This window comes from Clupea harengus, unplaced genomic scaffold (genome assembly GCF_900700415.2).
Source record: "Clupea harengus unplaced genomic scaffold, Ch_v2.0.2, whole genome shotgun sequence".
Classification (NCBI taxonomy): Eukaryota; Metazoa; Chordata; class Actinopteri; order Clupeiformes; family Clupeidae; genus Clupea; species Clupea harengus.
The window spans coordinates 5,001-22,500 of NW_024879886.1; the positions used below are offsets into that span (position 1 = coordinate 5,001).

Consider the following 17,500-nt stretch of genomic DNA (forward strand, 5'->3'; position numbering starts at 1 on the left):
TGCTCCTTTTTCGTCTGTTTACCTCACAAGGGGCGCCGTTCACATGCTCGTCTGCTTCTGTGAGTGGAGCTGCGATGAAGGCAACTCTTGGTGCGGTCTGTTTTCCTAATTCATGCTTTTTACAGGCGCTGATAATTACACAGTGCAGAAGGCCTGCTCTCATTTTTAGATTAAAGGCCACATATATATATATATAGGAGGCTGTCCTTGGAAAGCTGGCGGCTCCAGTTACCGTAGTCAAGTGGAGGTCAGATGATGTGCAGTGTGACATCACAAAGAGGAAGCAAGAGTGGAACTCTCTTTCAGACATTCGATTCTGTTTAATGTTCCTCCAGAGGCGGGAGTGTTTTCACACAGCGTCACGGAGCTTTCACTGGCGTGCTGCGCTTGTAAAGTTTCTCATAACTGGTAGCTCGGAACATACTAGAGAGCTCCTGTAAAATGGACTGTGTTGAAATATGTGTGCGACACTGATTTTTGCAGTGGGTTTATATGAAAGCTTTAAATGGAATAACACAAAAAAAGCCTTGCAAAAGAAATGCTCCCACTGCTCGAGCTCTGGCACCCCCGCTTGTTTGGATGACTCATGGGGTCTCATGTGGTCTCATGTGGTCTCATGGGAAGCCGTTTCACGTGAGAAACTTCTTGTTTGATTCACCCCTGACACGGCTGCCTTCCGTGGCGATAGAGAGAGGGCTGGCATGAAGGGGGGCATTTGGGGGGCAGATGGTGAGAGCTCTCCGCCCGACACACAGGTCAGCATCAGCGGCCTTCTGCTCCACTTCTGAGATACGTCCATGCTGAGGTCATGGGGCCAGACGCTTTTATCTTGCCGCCTTTCCCAAAGCCCCCCCCTCCCCCTCCCCTCCCCCAGGCCCCCCACAGGAAGGATGATGTAATGCTTTTGGACGGCTTCTATCGGCGAGGGCTCAGGAATTCCGCTGAGCGCTGTGACTGGGCAGTTCTCAGACTCAGGGGAGAGCTCGCCGTGCTCCGTCTATAATAAGAGCGGTGTGGCTGGGCCCTGCGTGACTGAGCAAACATGTCTGTGTCTCTGGGCGAGCCATGTGAGTGCTCCACATGCTGACTGGGGGCGCGGACCGCACGGACGGCGCATGACCGAAGAACACAGGGAAGACTTTAAACTGCAAACAAGCAAAGAACAAATTTCTCTTTTTAATAATTCATTGGCCTTCAGTCAGACCCAACTGCTGCTCAGCTTTGATGTGCGCATAAAACAGTGGGGCGCCTTTGAACAGCACCTTTCAGATGCTGCTTCTGCCCCTTCAGTGTAAGATGCATTCTGCTATCAGCAGCCGCCTTTGGTCTGCTGTCAGAGAGACTATCATCATCATCATCACCATCATCATCATCGTTTGGCAGAATATATGTTCAATTCACCAGATGTGGCAAACAGTAATGACAATCCCATATTGCCAATATGGACAGGGGCATAGGCAAGGTGAGGCGAGACGGGTTGGTTTATGTATTTATCTGATTTATTCATTCATTCATTTATCTCCATGGAGGACAACGTTGCCCCACGAGTCTTCATGCACACGCTTTGCGTTAGGCCATATTGGCGCCTCACATCAAAACAACACGGAGCAATTCCCTTGTGGGTCACATATCAAAACCCCCCAGCTCCCGGTCTGGGCAGACACGCAGTGCCACATCAAGCGTTCTTCTTATTCAGCGGCAGTGTGATTTACCAGGCGGTCATTTTCCTGAGCCATGGGAATGCACAGAGGTACTGTGTGTGTGTGGATGTCTCTAATAATTCTCTCTTTGTCTTTGTAGGACTGAAGTGAATACCCTGTAGTGTAAGGTCCAGGTGGGGGAGAGAGAAACAGAGAGAAAGAGAGAGAAAGAGAGAAACAGAGAGAGAGAGAGAGAGAGAGAGGGATCAGAGGGGGAATCTACAGAAGATATCTCTCCCCTGAGAAGAAGGGAGCGTGTTCCCCCTGAAGAAACAGCTGGTCCTTGGTGTACGACCAGGGGGACTCCGTCACATCTGTGCAGCATGAAATCTCCATAATAATAAAACACATTCCCTGCCCCACCTGTTGTCTGTGCTTTCTTTCTCTCTTTTTTCTTCCCTTTTCTGTTTTTCTACGAGGAAATCTGATTTACTACCTATGGGCCTTCATCTTTGGTTTTAACAGCCATGCACAAATAGTTCTTGCAGCGGATGACATGCTGCCCCATTATGAGCTGTTTCACGGTGTAAATAAATGCATAATTCATGAGTCGGTGGTTCAGCTGTGTTACGGGGGCAGGCTGTGGTAGGGAGAAGAGTCATGCAGAACATTTCACACCTGTTCCGTAATTGCCACCTGGGTAAGACGGATAAGAGCAGGCCTAGGAGGTGGTTTTAATCATGTTAGTGCATGCACACAGCCCCTGGATACACTTGGATGTGGTGTACCTCGAGGGATTCTGCACACAGTTTCACAGAGATACACACTTGCACTGGTTGCATTCAAATGTCAAGATGTCAAGAAAGTGACTCAAGCAAGTAGTTACTGAAAACAAGGCTGCTTTTATTGGCCAACTGGGTTTTTTTCCCTTTTCCTTTTTCTGGGAGCCCTTAAAGGTTAACACAGATATAGGCAAAGTAGCCTCCTGATATTTTTATATCTCCAACCCTCACAAATTTCTGCCTTTCCCCTGAGAGAGAGAACATTTTTCTGAATGTTTTTTACTACAGCAGTCTTTTTTTTCCCGAAGCAAACAGTGCCACTGCCGCCTCCTTGAAGTCCCTGGCTCCACTCCTCGCTCACAACACAAACGCTTTATTTCATTTCAGGTGCCTTGAGAAGCTGCCGGTTCTGACCAGACCTTTCAGATGACGATGAAGAGCTGTGTCGCTCTCCTGCTTGCCACCCTGCCCATCATTCATGCTGGTAAGCCACGGGGAGGGGGGGGGGGGGTGCAGGACATTGCTAATTAGATCAGTGCTAATATGAATTAGCGGCTGCCTGCCTGTGACTAAAGGAAAACGCTGGCAATGTGTGCTTGCGTGTGTCACTGCAGTTGGGTTCATGTGGCACTTTGACTGTTTCCTACGCCTGCCCTGAGCTCTTTAGAATGGGAAGACACCTGGCTAGCTGCTGCCTATGGACCCACATCCGGCCTCACCAGTGCCTCTGATCCAGGAGTCAGAGGGTGTGTTTTGGCAAAGAGTGACAGGGTTCCACAAGGTCCTGGTGTAATATTCTGCCGTTCGTATGGAATGTGTAAGACATCTACCGACGGACATTTCTCTGGAGGGTGTGAAGGCCCTAACAGATCTAATGAGTCATGCAGCTCTGAGTGTTCTATTCTATGTGTCCTCAAATGTCCTTAGAACATCTGTCCCCTCCATTTAGGATCCGGCAACACAGAGGCGCGCGCAGCACTCCACATGAATGCACTTCAGACGCCTAATAGATGGTGTGTTGTGCAGCGAGGTAAAGGGGGGGTGTGCTACTGATTAAGTGCTGTGAATCAGCCTCCGCCTCCGCCTCCGCCTCAGCCTCAGCCTCCGCTCGTGTGTCTGCTGGTGGTTACGTGTCACTGCACAGTGGCTCTGCTGTGTTGCTGTTGCTGCCGTGCTGCCGTGCTGCCACGTATGGGAAAAGCAGTCAGAGGCTCCCTGTTGACTTTAGCCCAGCAGCCTTGGCTCTCCTCCAGCGCCGGGGGCCTCCTCTCGTTCCAACTCCATTTCCATTCTACCCCAGCGTGGAGGAGCTGACCTCAAAGCACGGACTCCACACTTAGCTGTGGCACACTGCCTCCTCCTCTTTAATGGCCGCATATAAATATAGTCCTTTATTTTGCTTTTGTCTTTGCTTTGTGTCACCTCATTTTTTTTATTGTAATTAGAAACAGAAGTCACTCAGAACATTTTGTTGCTTTACTCTAATTGTAAACATGACTGGGCCCGCTGTCTCCAAGAAGCTTCAGCGTCGGGCCTCTGAACCTTAAAGCAAGAATCAATATCGGCTCACAAGGTGTTGTGGTGGTGTGGTGTTATTGTTTGCTGCTCCCCTTAGCTTCTGCTCTTTCTGTAGTCGCCAACGCTGCAAAGCAACCAAACGAATGATGGCATGGTTTTAATAGGGTTGCACAATGATGGCATGCGTTTAATAGGATTGCACAATGGTTTGCATGGAGGAATGCCTGTGCTCACTGAATCCAATCAGTTTAGGCATTGTATGGTGCTGGTGTGTTTGTCTGTTCTCGTTTGCATTTTTGAAATGCCCCCCCCTGGGAATGTAAAGATATGAGCCCCACCATGTATTGATTGTTCAAACAATGCAACGTTTCGAAAGTTTCACTATTTACTGCTGTAATCTCTCTCTAAGAAGTCAGTCCAAGCATGGAGGCTTTGAATATTTACAAAATGAGCATGAAAATAAACACTGAGTTGTAACTGTTTGTGTGACATTGCTTTTTGTTTGTTTACGACATGTGATTGTCTCCAGAGGTGTTTGTGATTGTTTTGCGGCTGCAGCATGGGGAACAGTCAGAAAGAGCCTTTGTACTCTTGGGTTCCCTGTGTCAGAGTTCAGTCTGTTTAATACAACTAAACAGTGCAGAAGAATAGAGACGCAGGCTCAGTGTCAATTCAGTGCAATGCTTGCTGTTGTTTTTCGTGGGAATATTAACCGCTGACTCAAAATGCACTAGGCACTTGGCACATAAGTTATGTGCTTGCAACACATGTGTGAGTCTGTGTGTGTGTGTGTGTGTGTGTGTGTGTGTGTGTGTGTGTGTGTGTGTGTGTGCGTGTGTAAAGGTTGACAAGTTGATGGATGTAAACGGGAAGACATAAGCTGGGTTTCCATCCAATTCATTTGCATATTCTAAGCGCATTTATGAACATTGGGCTTAAAGAAATGCCAGTGTGTGTGTGTGTGCACATTTCCATCCACTGTGTTGGGAATTAAAAATGGACACTTTCTTAATCAAGGGAGGAGTTGTAAACAGCTGTGGGTTCTAAAGTTGAGGTTGCCAGGGCAACTTTAACGGAAACATATAATACATTCTCAACAAATGCGAATAAACCCATTTCCTTACTACACCCTATGCGAATCAGGAGTTAATCCACCCCCCTCTTGTGAATTCATTTATTTTTCGACTTTCGATTTTGTGCACATATGAGCATATCCCAGGATTCCCTTTTCGAATGTCACAATTTGCAGTCAAAAGTTGGATGGAAACTCAGCTGCTCAGTTCATTATCACGCTGAGAAAATAAACCAGATTGTCTTGATTCACAGCAGCACATGTCCCTGGGTGTGAACTCCTTTGCACCATCACTCACTCCCAGCAAAACTAGCTAACAAACCGTGAACAAATGATTTCTTCAAGCCTGCTTGGTAGAGATGTTTTCCTTCATCTAGCGGAGCCTGTTTTAAAGCTGTGGCCTGGCAGAAGCTGGGCTGTGGTTAAGCACATTAATGTTGTCATTTCTCTTCCAGTGTGTCCTGACAAAGAGCCGGGCCTGCAGCCGTGGACCCCCGGCCATAGCGAGGCCCACCGTGTCACCATCGGTTACGGCCGCAAAGTCCTCCTCACCAGCTCATGCACCGTCCACTCCATAGAGATCCTCAATGGGGGTATGCAGCCTCTTTTGCTGTCTCTTTACTGCTAAACTGCCATAAGGATTTATCTCCTCATATTAGCACTCAGCTTTGTCTTGCCCAGCACGTGGTAGGGCCACGAAACGCTCTCTTAAATCAAAGTGGCGATCACTCATCCGAGATCACCTCGGGCTCATCTAACTCGTGTCAGGAGGATTTCCCCGCCGTGAAGCACAGCTCTCGTAAAAAGAGCAGCTTGCTCGGGCCCCATAAAAGGAAGAGTCTGAGATGCTGTTTGCATGAAAAACAGGAACCCTGAGACTGCTGTGTCATGGGAGCATTCTTTTTCTGCAGGAAAGCTTGTAATTGCCGACACCAATCGACCCGTCGTCCTGCGGGCCAAACACATTCTCATTGGGAACAAGGGAGAGCTTCACATCGGGAGCCCAGACTGCCCATATAAAGGCAGCCTTACCATATCCCTCTTCGGGAGGTAAAACAAACACTGACTTTAATTAGGCATGCCAGATGGTGAGCAACAGTCCTTCAGAATTCATCAAGTCATAACGCTGGCCTCTCTCTCTCTCTCTGATGTTGAACAGGTCCGACGACACTGACATCGGGCACAGCTACTTTGGGCGAAAGTATGTAGGCGTTGGCACAGGGGTACGTTGGAGGTCCACGGCGCTAAGAAGCTGTCGTGGACGTTTCTGAACAAGACGCTGCACCCCGGCGAGGCCAATGAGAACAGCTACCACTTTGAAAAGGGCTGGGGAAACAGAGGTATCATCGTCCACGTCATCGACCCAAGCACTGGCCAGGTGCTGCACAATGACAGGTGGGTACAGTCAGAGGCGAGAAACCTTGTTTATCTGAGTCCCATAGTGAGAAGTCTCCAGTGTTGCATCTGGTGACAGGTTGTCTGTGGTGTGGACAAACACAGATTGAAGATGAGGTCAAAGAACATTGTTATCCCCATTCATGAGAACGTTTGATGTGCTTTGAAACTGGATACCCTGCACGTCATTAATCTTGATTGTACGCTTGTTTCCATTTCTTTGTATGAGATTACAAGATGTGGATGTTCTCACTGAATGAGTCATTGGCATCTTTGATGTGACCGTCTTTAAATTTCGACTTTGTTTTGACAGCGGTTGATGATTTATTTGTCTGGGGTGCCTCGGCAGGTTTGACACGTACCGGAGCAAAGACGAGAGCCGCCGCCTGGCTCAGCACGTGGCCGCCATGGAGGACGGCATGATCCTCGCCATGGTGGTCAACGACGAGGGCTCCAACAACCTGGAGGACACGGCCAAGAAGGCACTCACCAGACTAGGGAGTCGGGAGCTCACTCGGCTGGGATTCCGGTATGCGTTGTCTTGCTCTCTCTCTTGGCTCCTGCCCCCCCCCCCCCCCACCCTCACCCACCCCCACCCACCCTCCCCCTCCTCTAGTCAAGCATGAGAGGAAAACAACCCTGATAGATCAAGCAGATGATCCCCCCAAGAAAATATCCAGAGCTGGCTTAGGACGGCAGTGCAAAATAACTTTGAGTTTTTCTGAGCTTGATTTATTCCCTTTGATTTATTCCCCCCCCCCCCCCCCCTCTCGAGCCAGATTTACTCCCAGAGTATCGATTTGCGTTCGGCAGGCCAAATCCTGCTCTGTTCGCCTGAGTCTTTTCATCTCCCCTCAGTAATAGCCACTCGAAAAATGACTGGATTGTAAAAATGGTGTGGATTTAGCATTACCATCAATAAAGCAAGGGAGATGGCAGATAACCAAAAGCATGCTTACCTACTGCCCGCCCTCATGACATAATTCTGGAAACATTTTTAATTTGGGCTAAATTCATGCACGCCCCAGATTGTGCCTTTTCAATTGGAATGCACTGAAATGACTTTCAGAATTCCACTGGTTAAGTTAGCAATCCCTTGTTCCAGAGCACATGCATATGCGGAACTGTGGGGATCTTAATTATCTGAGGCGCTTCTCTCCCTGGACCTCTGGCAGCGGCAGCACCATCGCGGTTGGCTGGCTTCTAAAGGAGCGTCCTAAATGGCTTCTGTAGAACAGCCGGGCCAAGGGAAATGTGGCTAGTGTGTTTATCCTTGCTGTGGAGGAGGAAGTTGACAAACACTCACATTCAAATCTTTCCACATGGCTTCGCCACATGAAGGTGGACCTTGGTGGTGAAATGGCGTCTCGTGTCGCCTGCCGTGTTGACAGTCTTACCAAAATCTTACTTAAAGTCTGAAGATTAGTCGTGGTGCTTTGGGAAAACCTTTTATTATCCACTAATCCTGAAACAAATGACAGTGAGATAAATGTCAGTGCATTTTGTACGGGGCTTATTTGCATGCACGCACCATAATACTTCAAGTCGTATCTGGGGGGAGCCTGGGCTCTTGTGCATGTCGTTGCCTGCTTAAGTCTGTATCGCAATCATATCGTGTCAGTCTCTGGGTGTCAACGGGGATATCCTGCCTGGTCCCACCGATTCTCCTGGCTGACAGATAGAGCAGATCTGAATGCCAGGGTGACCTGATGGCGCTGTCAGGCTGTCTTCTTACAGGAGGGCCTCCTCAATAAGGGGCTGCTGGTATCTCCGTTCGGTAATTACCCAGCCTGCCTTGAGTGCTCCGGCCGCCAATCAAACCTGTGTCAACATAATTTGCAGAGCTGAGTGTCAGAATGTTTATTTAATGGAGACATCTCTGTCTCTCACTCTGTCTGTCTCCTGTGCTCTCTCTCTGTCAAACCCCACCTCTTCCTTCTTCCCTTCACCCCCCCCTCCTCTTCCTCTTCTTCCCTCTCTCTCTACTCTCATGCTCACAGCCATCCCTGGAGTTTATCACAGTTGAAAGGATTTCCATCCTCAGCGCTGGGAGACCGTGCCATCTATCAATGGTGAGGCTCTGATTGCTTCTGTTTGCACAGTGTCAGAAGGCAAAAGACACATCTCTGCGGGACGGGAGATCAGTCCAAATATGCTGAGGCAGGTCCACCGCTCTACTCACACCCCTGTGTGTGTGTGTGTGTGTGTGTTGTGTGTGTGTGTGTGTGCTCTGCCACAGGCACCAAGGCTTCCTCAGAGGCCAAGAGCTCGCGCATCTTCCAGACGGGTTACGGGGAGCACTTTGCGGTGACCACCAGCAGCCAGTGGGTGCAAGGTAAACCAGCAGCGAGCGTCTCAGCCTCGGCTCTCAGCAGCGAGCGTCTCAGCCTCCGGCTCTCAGCAGCGAGCGTCTCAGCCTCCGGCTCTCAGCTGGCTCCCAGCCTCCCAGCCTCTCCGCTCCGTCTCAGTGTCCTCAAGCAGCCACTCTTTACAGCGGGGAGAGCCCTAGGCCTTCTTCTTGTTTGTGCACTGGTGGATGGCTCATTGAAAGGCATACATTATGCCATTGGCAAGAGAAATACAGCAGCACACAATTCAAATTGATCTAGTGAATAATACATAATGACATTCTTGAAAAAGAAGCTCTTCCTGCTACGGGGATTGCATTGCAGATGACAGAGGAGACGGAGTATACACGTCTTGTCTACTTGCAGTAATTTCATCTCTTTCGAGAGTCTATATTGACATCATCTCGTGTCTAATCTCAGTCTTCCTGGCCCGTGATGCCCCACCACAGTAAGGAGCCGCTCCTGTTTCTGTAGTTTGTGTAACACATAATCATAATCAAGTGTTTCTAAAATGAGGCAAACTCAGCTGGAGATTATAGTCATCAAAGACGAGGTGAGGAGGTACTCTGGATTCAAGGCTTTTCTTTCTTTCTTTCTTCTCTCTCTCTCTCTCGCTCCCTCCTCCTTCTCTCCCCTCTCTCTTTCGTTGCTGTTTTAATGCATTTGATTTGAATGCAGCTCAACAAAGCAGGGAGCATTCCCTGTTGGCTCTAGCTCATCAGGCAGAAAATAATGTGGGAGAAAGCTCCTCAATTACTTGCCTGCAAATACTTTCTGACAAAGCAGAATGGGAACGAGAGTAGAGTTCTGGATGTAAATTAGTTTAATATCTACATGGACTCTCTCTGACAGGGTAGAGAGTTGGGGCTTACTGGACTCAGTGGGTGGTTTGTGTGTGTGTGTGTATGTGTGCGTGTGTTGTGTATGTGTGTGTCTATGTGTATGTGTATGTGTGTGTGCGTGTATGTGTGTGTGCGTGTATGTGTGCGTGTGTTGTGTGTGTGTGTGTGTGTGTTGTGTATGTGTGTGTGCGTGTATGTGTATGTGTTGTGTATGGTATGCTTTGTGGTGTGTTGTGTTTGTTATGTGTGTGTTATGTGTATGTGTATGTGTATGTGTATGTGTGTATGTGTATGTGTATGTGTATGTGTATGTGTATGTGTGTGCGTGTATGTGTATGTGCGTGTGTATGTGTTGTGTGTGTGTATGTGTATGTGTGTGTGCGTGTATGTATATGTGTGTGTGCGTGTATGTATATGTGTATATTATTGTGTAGTTTTCTTTGGTTGTTTGTGTATCTATGTCTTCTTACACGACGTGTACCCTGCAGAGGCGGACTGGACTGACTGGTTCGACCGTGATGATGAAAGGGGCTCTGGAGACTGGGAGAAACTCTCTGATCTCCATAAGGCTTTCCCTGAGCGACTGTGCAGCAACCCACTGGACATGGAGGTACACACACACACACACACACACACACGCACACACACACACACACACACACACACACACAGTTCACAAACTAACAAAAAAACAACAAACAAAAACAAAGTCTAATGCAGAGACGTAAGGAAAACAACAAAAAGTATGTAGCTCTGTCACAAGCATGTTGAAACAAAAGCAATATATTTAAATAAAGATGACCCAGATCTTTGTGTTGCCACAACCAAAATATTGTTCACGCCGATAACCGAGCGAAGCCTCCACAAGAGTTATGCTATTCTCACTTCATTGGCAGAGACTCAATCAATCGCAATGAGTGAATCATTATCTGTGTAAATCAAACATTGCTGTCAACCCAACATATTGACTCTGGTTGTTGTTGCCATTTGAACTCATGGCTCGCTGACCTAATGCCTCTGCTCTCCCTCCGATACAGGCTGAGACCCATGACGGCATTCCGGCCAACATGACAGGCGAGATCTTCTCCAAGAATGACAAGATCTACGGCTTCGTCTGCCTCAACAAGGACCAGCCGGACGGCCTCTGCCATAACTACAGAGTGCGCTTTCTATGCGGGAAGCTGGGTATGTGTGGAATGCGGCCCGGGCCTCTGCGGTTCCTCTGCGGTTCCTTTGCGGTGCCGTGAGGCACGAGCGGGGAAGCACCGCCACGCTCCGTCTGTCTTCGCCACTTCACGTGTAGGGCTGTAATCAGAGAGATTTGCACGGGCTGAGGGGGATGGGGGGGGGGGGGGGGGGGGGGGGGGGGGGGAGTACATTCTGAGGTTTGGAAACTTGGCGTGGTAGTTCTCTCTCCTCTGCCTGGGCTTGCCAGGCTCGCGTTGTCACGTGGATCGCATGTCTCCCTGCATAACAAGCCCCCCAACCCACCCCACCCCACCCCACCCCACCCCAGGGTGAAGACACCAGATCTGCGGTCTGGGAAACTTGGCATGTGTAAGGAAGGTAGCGAGGAGGTCAGGCTCCACCGTCAGCAGCAGGGCAAAGGGGTAAGGTGTGAGGCCAGAGGGGGTGCCAACATGTTTGTTCCGTGCTAACACGTCAACGTGTGTGCCCTGGAATGAAAAGAATCAGTGGAGAATTATAAACCCGGCTCAATCAGGCTGTTCTGCTGCAGGGGTATGGAAACACGAGTTCCTGACCTTCAGGAGCTTAAATTAACCAAGAGGATGTGATAAAATCACACCCAACAATGCTAGGGAAGCCAGGTACAAGCGTTCAACACATCTGTTTACCTCGAGTGCAGGATGAGCATCCTCCCCCCCTCCCCCCTCCCCATCGTGTTGCAAATCTACTCAGGCACGACCGATCGAAGCCACTGCGGTGACCTCCCACTGTGGTTTTCAGACCTGCGGCTGGCAGAGGCGTTCTCAGGCCAAATCACTATCGCACAGCGCCAGTGAGGAGGAGCAGGAGACTAATGCCAATACCACTCCCGCTTGGCCACAGTTTGATTCCCCACTGATTTCCCATCAAGCCGTGCACTCTATTTGCGCACCAGAAATCGAAGCGACCTCCGTTTTCCTAACTGGCCAGCGAAGCAGTTTTTACTCTGCCTTAAGTGACGGAGCCGTGAAGAAGGCGGCGTCATGCATGTGGCTTGGACTAGCTGAAGGACGATAAGAGCTCGTGGGGTTTCTCATTAGGTCTCCTAGGCGAGGTCATGTTTTGAGTAGATGACCAAACACTGTTTAAGCACCCAAAACACCAAAGGAATGTCTCGGAAGCCCCAAAGAGCCGAGTATTTACGATGGTTCTTAGTGAGGAGATTCAGTGGCTAGCTATGTTTAGTGGTTTCGGTTAGTTCTGAGTGTGTGGTTTCCCTCCAGCCAATGCGTGGGAGCAGAGCAACTACTTGCCTGATCACCACTTCCCTCACCCTTCTCTCTCTCTCTCTCTCTCTCTCTCTCTCTCTCTCTCTCTCTCTCTCTCTGTGTGTGTGTGTCACATTCACACACTCCAATAATAAAACTCAGTGCTTATTGCTTTACTGTTTTGAAATATATGACCAGTGCTCTGACCATTATTGATGGGGTTATACAAGAAGCCTTTTTGTCCACATAACCCTTTAGCTGCACATGCCCCCACTAATCTGATCACATGTCACACACAGGCATCTGCTAATCCCATCATCTACTGTATGTGAGTTTCCACTGGCCACCCACGGCCTCCTGCTCCCTCTCTTCTCTTCTCTCCTCTTCTCTTCTCTTCTCTCCTCTTCTCTTCTCTTCTCTCCTCTTCTCTCCTCTTCTCTTCTCTCCTCTTCTCTCCTCTTCTCTTCTCTTCTCTTCTCTTCTCTCCTCTTCTCTTCTCTTCTCTTCTCTTCTCTTCTCTTCTCTTCCGCTCATCGGTGTGATTCCTGTATTTCCCGTCCTCCGCTGTGTTTGCCTTCTCTCCGCCAGCTGGACTGGAGGCCCCAGAAAGCCACCAGTCACTTTACTGCCTTTATTCACTGACACAAACCACTATGGAATTATACGAGCAGAACAGCTACAACACGGCTTATTGCATTCAAAGCCTCGTTGAATGTCTTCCCTAATTTGGGTTACAAATGTATCTATCCAAAGGGCCTTGTGCTCAAATCCATGACGTTAGTGTATCTAGCTCCTTGTGATAGCGTTTGATCCACTGCAACCTTATGAAGATTAGCTATAGCGAGTCATCCAGTGATCGTGGGTTGTTTACCTTCTATGTCTAAGGCCTCGCCAGCCCCGGGAGACTGTACAAATCACAGCACCACCTCCTCACTGTTTTGCTACTTCACTCATTCTGTTTCCTGTTGACACGACTTATTTGAATGATGTATATATGCTTATTGTTGTGAATTAGAGCCCCATCACACAATGACTAGGGATTATGGTAGCTTGGATGCCATGTGACGTATAAACCCCAGCTGTCTCCAACCTCACATTATGGCTATGTTCTGAGAGCACCATTCAGGCAGTTGCCTGGTAACTGCTGATTCACAGCTAATTGGCCTCAGAATGATTATTCCAAGAATGACATTTAAAGCAGGTTTCCTCTGAGTTTGTGTTTGTTTTTCTCTTTTTCCATGTGTCATCACATTACATTTCGTTTTTTTTCCCACAGTTCGCCCACAAGCGTCCATCACCGTCGACATGCTGTCCAACTCAAGCATCCTGGAGCTGGCTGACGAGGCCCGTGGCTGGAGGGCGGGTGACCGCGTGGTGGTGGCCAGCACTGACTACTCCATGCTTCAGGCGGAGGAGTTCGACCTGCTGCCCTGCCCAGCCTGCGCCCTCAACCAGGTCAAAGTGCAAGGTCAGTCGATCAGTCACGCTGTCCACCAGACAATCTCTGTGTGCTGAAGCAAGGCTGTGGCAGGCAGGCGTGGTGTGTCCATACCGTGCAGAGCTGTTTGGAAAGTTGAGTAAAAGGGATGTGTATTTGTGCTGCAAAGCATGTTTTGTTTCGCTGCGCTTTCAATCCGGGACTGGAGTTCGCTTGCATAAGCATGTCTGGGACGCTGGCAGCTCTCATGCTCCAGGGTCAGGCCTGAACTGGCTGCGCGGTTCTCTGCCGTTCACGCCGGAACAGGGCTGGGATGATGAGCTGGAACCGACTGGGAGGGTCTGCGAGGAGGATGAGACGAGTCTGGAAATTATGAATATATGACTTGGGCCCAGCGTTTGAAATTCCACTGTGTTTGGCTGAAACCACAAATAACTGAGAAAACAAATCAGTCTTGTGAGAGTGCGGTGGTTTCGCAGAGTTTTGAGAGCAGCTTGGGTGTCGTGCTGAGAAGTGGAACACAGTGTGATTTGTGACGGGGTGACCTCTTGGAGAGGAAGTGGCCCAACGAGTTGTGCAAAGTTTCTCACTTTCTGTTTGCAGTCACTCCACTTTCTTTCCCCCCTCCCTGTTAAGTGAAGAGAGCACAATTCACCGGAATGACCCCGGAGTTGGTTTCAGCAGTGTGAGAATTGAGTTGTCCAGGAAAGTTTTCCGAAACTGCTGCACCACTCCATTACATAAATTGTTTTTACACTGAAGATGCTGTGTGTGGGGAAAAAAGCCTCTCTAACACTTTAAAGATGTGTTTTTCCCCCGGCTCTGCTCTGCCCTTTCTCGGGGTCGCTGAGTGAGCTGATGTATAGTTTGAATCTGAGAACAGACCCCCTGACCTGATAGGGCTGATCTACTGATGCAGGAACAACAAGAGTAGCTCCACGGAGAACATAAACCATATGGCCGTAAAAAACAAATATAGACAAAGGATGAGCAATGAGGGTGGCATTTGGTGAAAGGGGTGGCTTAACTCTGTTGAGTCATGCTGCCTACACTGTGTAATAGATAGATAGAGATCTGACCGGGGGTTTTTCACGGGGAAGGTTTTCTTTGTTCAAAGCCTATTGGAGCAGACGATGATAAAGGGGGAAATGAACACACACACACACAGCTGCAACAGTGTGCCATGCTGGGCTTTTAGAGCTGCCCGCGTATCTGCTGGAGAGGGCTTTGCAGGGTAAGCTTGCCCTCGGTGTGGGGAGAGGCTCAGTTCTGCGATTGTTTTTGAAAGAGGATTAGCATTCCTCCCATTTCAAAAGGTTAAATAATCACTGAAAACAAACACGTGTCGGCTGTCACTTGGGAGAGATCTCTGCTTGTGACAGAGCCGCTCTGAAACGATGCACATAATTGCTCCCCACACCGCCGCCACCCCCCCCCCCCCCACCTCCCTGGAGGCACACAAGCTGCAAAACACGCTACTCAGTTTACCTGTGCGCAGATTAAACACGCAGATCTTCGCTGGTATGTTTCCACCTTCTCCCCTCGCACGCATCACACACACGGCAGACTGCAGCAGGCCCGTAGACCTCAACAAAGATGCCGTGTTCTTTTCCCAGTCTGCTTTTCATCGCCCCCCTTGTTTGTTTTGTTTTGTTGCGTTTCGGTGTTTGTTTTTTCTAGCATTAGCATATTTTGGCACCTGCAAGCCTTTCGTTCAGGAAGATGTCAGCTCAGAGAGCAAGACTGATTCTGCTGTCTGCCTGTCTGTGTCTGGGTGTTTTTTGGAATGGGCTGTTCCATCATGCAATGCTCCTTGCTCCCCCTCACATTCTTTCTCCATTTTGTCTTTGTCTCTAAGTTACCGTATTATTTCCTCTGGGAGAGTGAAAGAATGGTTGTTAGGTGGCTTGGGCTCCTGTGTTGTGCTGCACTCTTTAACAGACACGCCATCAGATCCATCATCCTACCCAGCCGGAGATTTCTCTTTGTTTTCGGGTGCCTCAGAAAGACAGTCTCCCCCTTGTCACCGGGACAGACACTTCTTTCTGGAGTTTGCTTGTTAAATGGCCTTTTATTTATTTATTTATTTATTTATTTATTTTTGAATGGTTTAGGCTGTCAGAATGACTGTGCTTATTGATAATTAGAAAAAGCCTTTGTGTTTATTTCAAAGCACTTGTGAGTAGTGGAGAGAAAAAGTGACTGATCAAGAGAGGTGCATCAAATGTGCATCAAATAGAAGAAGAAACCTGCGCTGACTTTCTTTGGTGAGCTGACAGACTACCCCCCCCCCAATCCCAATCCCAATGTTATCAGATGTCTTTTATTCACTTTTGAAGAACGTCTCTCTGAAACATCAGACAAGAAAGCAAAGCACTGTGCCCTTGTTTATCAAAAGCAAATGATGTAGGCTTGTCTGAGGCCTGCCTTCGTTGTGAAGATGTGCGGAAACTTAGGGGATCATTAATGGCTTATTTGATTAGGGGGCTGTGGCAGCGATGATACCTTTGAGTGCTTTAAGTGTTTGGAATGCACTCTTGCCAAAGGAAATACAAAATCTCTCCAAGGGCCTGTCACAGAGAGCAGTGGAAAATACTTCATGTTCCCCCTGTTAATGGAATTTGCCCTGACACTCCTCGCTTGCATACGACTGCTCCTCCTGGAGGGAAACTCACGACGCTCTCTGGAACTGGGATGGATGGACCTTAAAAACCTTTTTTTTTCTTTTTCTTTTTTTCTTTTTAAACGACCTGGCTTGTTGTCGTCAGCAGCCAGTCGTCCTCCTCTTACGATGACAATGACAGTTATCCCTGTTTGACATTTGTTCTGAACTTTTGCGGTGATGTTTTGTTTTGTTTCCATTTTGTTACCCCGTGATTTCTTGTGACATCTCCCCGTTCGGCTAGGGTTCAGTCTATTTTGGGAGCAGAAAGCCGCGACTCATCACAGGAATCTGTCCCTGTAAACAGTTTCTTTCTAAAGGAAGCCCTCCAGTACTGCCTGTCCTACAGCACTTTCCAATTAAGAGCACTCATTGCTCTTGGCTGAGAGGTAGTCAGTGAATGCCTGTGGTGATCGGTCATGGCTGCACGCATTCATTCAAGACAAGCATAATGATTCACCACATCTCTCGAAGAAAATACAAAAAAACAGGCCTCTGTCTACCCCTGGATACCAGACCCTCTGATAATGCATGTATCCTATGAAACGGCACAGGCTCATTTATAGCCTGCGCATGCCCCCCCGACAACACACCACAGGCTCCTCAGCATTCATGCAGACCCGCAGGTCAGGGCACATGCAGAGACGACCCCCAAAGCCCAGCCCAGCCAATTAGATGCCAGCATCCCGGTGACCTTGAACCAAGGAGAACAGAACAATAATACTTTTTGAATACCATTCCTCTCCAGCACCTGTAGCCTTTAGCACGGTTGCAGTGTGCACAAAGAGATGCAGTGGCTGGCGGATAATAACTCTGTGGAGATGGAGACCCCGTCCACCAGTTTCACAGGGAGTCGACTCCACAGAAAAGGTTACAGAGTCTTGTTAACTGCTGGCAGCAATTTGTCCGCGCGACTCGCACAAAAAGAAAAAAAAAAGAATCATTCCATTGGAGTAAGGGGATTATCATGTTGCACACAAATGATGCCCCGCGGCTAGGAATGTCAAAAACAATGTGTCTTTGGCATTCATGCTTGGCTCCGGCTGTAATATTGAGATGCAAGGTACTGATATGAGAATCTGATCCCTCCGCTCCCTCCCCCCCCCCCCCCCCCTCATGCCATTCTGAAGACAGATGGGGAGGCCCACCTGTTTGGGCGCTGATTACCAGACAAGGGTGAGAGACGGGACTTGTTTCTTCATTTGAGGGTTCCTTCGGAAAAACACGTATTCACTCATCATGGATGCCATTAGTTCTCCTGTCTTTGACCTTGCAGCAGGTCTCTTGTTTTTTTTGGGGGGGTTGGAGGGCTGTGTGCCTCGCTGGCTCTCAGATAGACCAGACATACCTGTGTATGAGCTGTCAGGT

General features: G+C 48.7%; 1 protein-coding gene across 1 annotated transcript in view; it reads left to right on the plus strand.

Moving 5' to 3' along the window:
• Positions 1-2,785: 2,785 nt before the first annotated feature.
• LOC105891102 (cell migration inducing hyaluronidase 1) overlaps positions 2,786-17,500 on the plus strand; it is a 41,266-nt gene continuing 26,551 nt past the window's right edge. Inside the window, 11 exon segments of the mRNA XM_042705366.1 lie at positions 2,786-2,906; positions 5,468-5,605; positions 5,924-6,062; positions 6,172-6,230; positions 6,233-6,407; positions 6,757-6,936; positions 8,408-8,476; positions 8,645-8,742; positions 10,086-10,207; positions 10,635-10,782; positions 13,309-13,500. Of these exon segments, the coding sequence (XP_042561300.1) occupies positions 2,849-2,906; positions 5,468-5,605; positions 5,924-6,062; positions 6,172-6,230; positions 6,233-6,407; positions 6,757-6,936; positions 8,408-8,476; positions 8,645-8,742; positions 10,086-10,207; positions 10,635-10,782; positions 13,309-13,500 (1,378 nt within the window). The 5' untranslated portion in view covers positions 2,786-2,848.